At 39.5% G+C, this 6,064-nt stretch overlaps 1 protein-coding gene across 1 annotated transcript; it reads right to left on the bottom strand.

Moving 5' to 3' along the window:
- Positions 1-3,366: 3,366 nt before the first annotated feature.
- Positions 3,367-5,483, bottom strand: LOC144713672 (cell wall integrity/stress response component-like protein). Its single transcript, XM_078588328.1, has one exon. It carries the CDS (start codon positions 4,815-4,817, stop codon positions 3,594-3,596), a length of 1,224 nt encoding a protein of 407 aa, XP_078444454.1. The 5' UTR covers positions 4,818-5,483; the 3' UTR covers positions 3,367-3,593.
- Positions 5,484-6,064: the final 581 nt, after the last annotated feature.

The following is a 6,064-nucleotide window of genomic DNA, read 5'->3' as shown; positions in this document are numbered from 1 at the left end:
ATAATTTTGATACAATATAAGGATCGTTTTATAAAATGAGAAATAGATAGTTAGAGGGTGAAAATGATATCTTGCTCTCAAAAAAATTCCCCTGATTTTCTTTTTCAATAACCAGATATCAAGCCCTGATTGCAAAAAAATGTGATATTTCAATGTCATCTCTATCTGGATCACTCATGATTGGGCTGATATCCATCTAATGGATCCCAAATACCTGAATATATTTTATTAAAAACTGAAACCTTTGTATACATTAATGTATCTTTTTCTGGTCCTCTCACCTCAAGTGTCTTTTGAACTCAAAATAATGCGAATTCATAGCCAAGGCACATAATTTTTTATCTATAACTTCTCTCCTGGAGCTACACGTATAAAAACTTCAAAATAAATTTTTGATTCCCCTATTCATTGGAAAATATTCCAATGAGGATAATCATATTTTTAGTAATAAAGTCACTACACTATTGAAAGAATTTCAATCAATCTGATTCATCAGACTGAAGCGTGTGGTATCACCATATTAAACCCAAAAGTTTAGCTTATTTAGATACAACTTTTTTCAAACATTTTTGATAGTAAAGTATACTGTATACTCTAGAAATCAAATGAATATAAAAAGTAAACAATCATGTAAAAAAACGAGAATCTACCCATGTTTAATATTTATATATTTTTATTTAGCGTTTATATGTTTTATGGACTATCCATGTTGTAGTTTGTAGAAGGGTAGTATTTAAAATGGTTCATTTCATGGTTTTGAGCGTCATTCTTCACTATATATATATTAATTAGATGGACCAATATTAATTTTTCATTATAAATATTCGTCTTCAATTCATGTGAAGGAGTTTATAACATGGGGAATAAGTATGTGTATTTGTACAACTAAAAAAATTTATACCATCATTATTTTTTATATTTCTTGACTTACTTAAACCATGCAAAGTAATTTTTTTTTTCAAATTGGGTAAAGTATAAAACCCTTGACTGACAAGTTACTAACAATAGTGACGTGTATCAAAATTTACATGATGTAGTGGCAGATTACTAAATAAACATTTAAATCGACCAAATACGAGCATAAATTCTGTATAATTATAATGTTTCAGGAATACCAGTCCTTTCAAAGCCTAAATGCTGTATAATTATAAATACTCCTTTCAAAGTACAAGAGACATATTAAGTTTTTTTAATTGAAAGCCTATTGGAGACGCAAATAAACAAATATTATTGGCGAGAAAATTTTAAAATGTTCTGCTACACTAAATACAAAAATGGTATTCCTTTGATTTTCATTTCCGCATCCAAAGTGACAGCTGAGCATCAAGCTTATGTGAAATGTCCACAGTTGAAGACTCTAATGGAATCAAAACAGTCAAACTTTAAGACGGATATGAATAAGAAACATTACATCTGTTTGGCAGGATTTCGCCATCTCCAAGACTGGTCAACGCCTAAAATGATAGAAAAATGCATTGGACTTTGATGTGGGTCAAGTTTTCCACTGTGCTTGAATTACATGGAAGGGAATGGATCTAACTTCGTTGTCCTTTTTCATGTGGCCCCATATGAAGAAAAAAAGACCAGCTACTCACATTACCTCTCGCACCGACACCTCCCATTCATACTTATTCCCCAAAATAACCCTCTTTGGGACAACTTCCAAGTTCCCCTAACTTGTCTGCATCTTACCATCCTCCACAATTTACCAATATTTTATTTTTGACACCCTATTTCTACTCGTTTTTGCTCATAAACTAATATTTCTTATTTTTCCAGTTCTTTGCATTTGTCAGATGCCAGCTGTGATATAAAGCTAAAGTCAACGATAATATTTTGATTACCTTTCGTAATAATTGTCAATTACAGAATTCGAGAGGTTGGGAAATCAAACATCAACCGACCACCGACAGGAGGCTATTTTTTGTAATTTACAGAAATGGCCCACATTGTAGAGTCTGAGAGAAGTCTCATTAATGGCGGTTGCCGATGAACAATCATGACCAGAACAAATTTCGTACCAAAAAATTAATAGATTTCTACTAATATATTGCAATTATCTTCAGTTTTTTTCTCATACTTCTGCTGGAATTTTGAAAATTTTAACCTTTGAGGTTTTGAGGTGAGTAAAGAAACAAGTTCTTGTTCCCCTCGTTTTCTTCCCCGCCGTCGACATGATCATTTTCTTCAGAAATATTATATTCCGTGGAAAAACATAATTAGGAATGATGAACAATGAGAACAGATAAACATATTTAAAATCTCATTTTGCAGTCGTCTTTTTGTGGAAAAGTTTAAGGAAAGCTGGAGAGAATAACGAAAGAGATCAGACCCATTGGTATACTACTTTTCTGTCTGTCCCTTTATATATTTTTCTATTCGTAACATGTCTTTATATGATAATTTGAATCATTTGTATTTCATATGTGCTGGAAGTTTGAGTCTTCTTCAGCGCCAGCAGATGATCAGTTTCTTTAGAAATATTGAATCCGGGTCAAGGATTAAATTAAACTTGAGAGAACGACGAATGGGATCAGACCCACTAACAAACTACTTATCTATCTGTCTATCTTTATACATCGATCTTATGATAACATGTATTTATATGATAGTTTAGATCATGTTTATTTCGTCCGATAAAGAAGTTTAGGTGAGTATTCGGCTACGGTAGATGATCAGTACCTTTATAAAAATCAAATCCGGGTAAAATATTAAATAATACTTGATAAAACAACGTAAGGAGATCAGACCCAATCTCTAACTACTCATCTTTCTCTCTATCTATCTATGTTTATCCATCTATCTATTTATCGATCTATTTATTCGATGTTACAATAAGATAAAATTACGCCATATGCATTTCACCAGTTCAGGAAATTGGACTCTCAATACGCGTCTTATACGGCGCCGGCAGATGATCAGTATCCTTTTAAATATCAAATCCGGGTAGAAAAATTAAATTCAACCTCATAGAACAACGTAAGGAGATCAGGCCCAATCGCTAATTACTCGTCTATCTTTACAAGATATATCTACATCATATGTATCGCACTGGTGCAGGAATTGAACTCTTAATTCACATCTCATTCGCCGCCCCCAGATGATCTGTTTCCTTGGAAAGATCTAACCCGCGCAAAAGATTAAATAAAACTTGATAGGCCAACGTAAGGAACTCAGACCCAATCACTCACTCATTTATTTTTCCTCCGATAACATGTTATTACAAGATATATAAACATCATTCGTATCGCACTTGTGCAGGAATTAAGCTCTTAATCCGCGTCTTATTCGCCGCCCCCAGATGATCTGTTTCCTTAGAAAGATCTAACCCGCGCAAAAGATTAAATAAAAATTGATAGGCCAACCTAAGGAACTCAGACCCAATCACTAGTTCATTTATCTTTCGATTGATAACAAGTTATTGCAAGAGATATCAACATCATACGTATCGCACTTGTGCAGGAATTGAGCTCTTAATCCGCGTCTTATTCGCTCCCGGCAGATGATCAGTTTCCTTAGAAAGATCAAATCCGGGAAAAAAAAAAGATTAAAGAAAAATCTATAGGCCAGCGTAAGGCCATCAGACCGAATCTCTAGCTGTTCTTCCCGTCGTCCTCTCCGGCGTCGAGATACGCTTTTTTCCTGCGATCGTTAGCTCGAGATACGCCGAAAACAGCGAGAAAACAGACAGCGTAGATAAAATGAGCTCTCCAGCTCGTCTTCGGCGCTTCCCCGGCAACAGCACGGTGCAAAACAGCGACATAGTAGTGCAATCCAACGGCCGCCGTCACCGCCAGCTGCGGCAGCAGAAGACTCGCCATCTGCAACACGATAAGCGCCACGTAGGCCGCGGCCTGGGCCAGCTGGACCGCCACGTATGCCCTAGGAGCGGCTGCGTAGAGCAAGCGCAGCGGCTCGAGCCCGGTGACCACCGACGCGAGGAAGAGAACGGCGAAGTAGATGGCCGCGTAAGCCTGCCCGAAGAGAACGATTCTCTGGAGAGAGAGATGGCGTCTGGCGTGGCGGAGAAGAACGAGGAAGAGGAGAAGAGGGAGGAGGAAGAAGATAGCGGAGAGAGCTGGCCCGGCGTAGCGACGTCCGACGAAGGGTTTTATGCTGCCGCTGAGCTCCTTTCTCGCTTTGGAGAAGATCTTCTCCAAGTCCGGGAGAAGGGTATCGTGGAATTTGTAAGGCAGGTCTCGGAACTCGGAGATGAGATCTGACCCTTCTTCTTCTACCTCTTCGAGGTCTTCTACTGCCCAAACGGGGCCCCGTATCTTCTTCGGCTTGTCGGCGAGGAGCTTCTTCTCCTTCTTAACGGCGGGAGTTGTCTGGTTTTTGGTGATGGAAGTTGCGAGCTTTGTCTGGTTTTTGGCACTGGAAGTTGCGAGCTTTGTCTGGTTTTTGATATCGGTGGTGGGTATCTTCGTCTGGTTCTTACCTTGGTCTGCGAGGGGCTTCTTCTCCTTCTTAACGGCGGGAGTTGTCTGGTTTTTGGCGCTGGAAGTTGCGAGCTTTGTCTGGTTTTTGATGTCGTTGTTGAGGATCTTCGTCTGGTTCTTGGATGTGTCTGAGAGGAGCTTCTTCTCCTTCTTAACGGTGGGAATTGTCTGATTTTTGCCGCTGGAAGTTGCGAGCTTTGTCTGGTTTTTGCTGGCGATGTTGGGTATTTTCGTCTGGTTCTTGAGGGGGCTGGAGATCTTGGTCTGGTTCTTGACTGCCTGCGTCTCTGTGGAGAGGATCTGCCGAGTAGTGGCGCTGCCTGTGAAGCAGAAAAAGAAGAAAGAAAGGAGAACGAGAGTCAGGAATCGATCCATTTGGGCGAGAGAGAGAGAAGAGAAGAGACGAGACGAGAATAGAAGAGAGGGATGGGGGGAGTGAGATGTTTACTGTTTTAAATTGGGAAGAGAGAGAAAGAAGAGAACAGAGAGATGGGGGAAGTGAGATGTTTAATGTTGTAAATTGGGAAGAAAGAGAGAGAGAAGAGAAGAGAGGAGAGAGATGGGGGAAGTGAGGTGTTTAATGTTTTACATTGGGAAGAGAGAGAGATAGAAGAGAAGAGAAGAGAAGACAGAGATGAGGGGAGTGAAAGGTTTAATGTTTTAATATTGGGGAGAAAGAGAGAGAGAGAGAGAGAGAGAGAGAGAGAGAGAGAGGGGAAGAGAAGCCAGATGAGGGGAGTGAAAGGTTTAATGTTTTAATATTGGGGAGAAAGAGAGAGAGAGAGAGAGGGGAAGAGAAGCCAGATGAGGGGAGTGAAAGGTTTAATGTTTTAATATTGGGGAGAAAGATAGAGAGAGAGAGAGAGAGAGAGATAGAAGGGAAGAGGAGACAGATGAGGGGAGTGAACGTTTCAATGTTTTAACTTGGGAATAGAGAAAGAAGAGAAGAGAGAGATGAGGGGAGTGAAAGGTTTAATGTTTAAATTTGATTGAGAGAGAGAGAGAGAAGAGAAGAGAAGAGAAGAGAAGAAAAGAGAGAGATGGGGGGACTGAGAGGCTGAATGTTTTAAATTGGGAAGCGAGAGAGAGAGAGGGAAGGGACGGCATTGAGATCGCCGATCCGTGACTTGGGGGGAGCAAATACGAGGCCGGGAAAGTAGCTTAACTTTTGGAGAACTTAAGAGAAACAGTAAATGCTGTGAACAAACATCTTTGGACGAGAGAGAGAAAGATAGAGGAGAGAGAGAGAGAGAGAGAGAGAGAGAGAGAGAGAGAGAGAGGAGACAAGTGTAAAATTGAGAGAGGAAGAGGTAGTCACAGACGGAGGTCAAAGAGAGGAAGAAAGGAAATGGTGGAGAAAGAGTTGGAGGGGGATGTGATGGGTCACGAGGTGAATTGCGACAAAGTGAGAGCAGTAGGCAGGTCAGCTGTCGAGTGACCTTTTTTCTCTACAAGTTAGCTATGGCAGGGAAAATTGAGTCATCAGAAATTGTATTATTTATATAGGAATTCCACTCTTTTAATTTTCTCCAAAAGTAATTTCTAACTAACAATGTTTTGCTTTCAATGTAGCATGGCATCTCTAAATTATGAACCAAATTATGCTTCTACTATAAAATTAG

The sequence above is a fragment of the Wolffia australiana genome, chromosome 16 (genome assembly GCF_029677425.1).
Source record: "Wolffia australiana isolate 7733 chromosome 16, ASM2967742v1".
NCBI lineage: Eukaryota > Viridiplantae > Streptophyta > Magnoliopsida > Alismatales > Araceae > Wolffia > Wolffia australiana.
The sequence above is the reverse complement of the archived record's forward strand: the minus strand, read 5'-3'. Positions and strand labels throughout refer to the sequence as shown.

Bases quoted from the DNA above. Each gene is read 5' to 3' on its own strand.
- LOC144713672 (XM_078588328.1), bottom strand. From the start codon at position 4,817: ATGGATCGATTCCTGACTCTCGTTCTCCTTTCTTTCTTCTTTTTCTGC.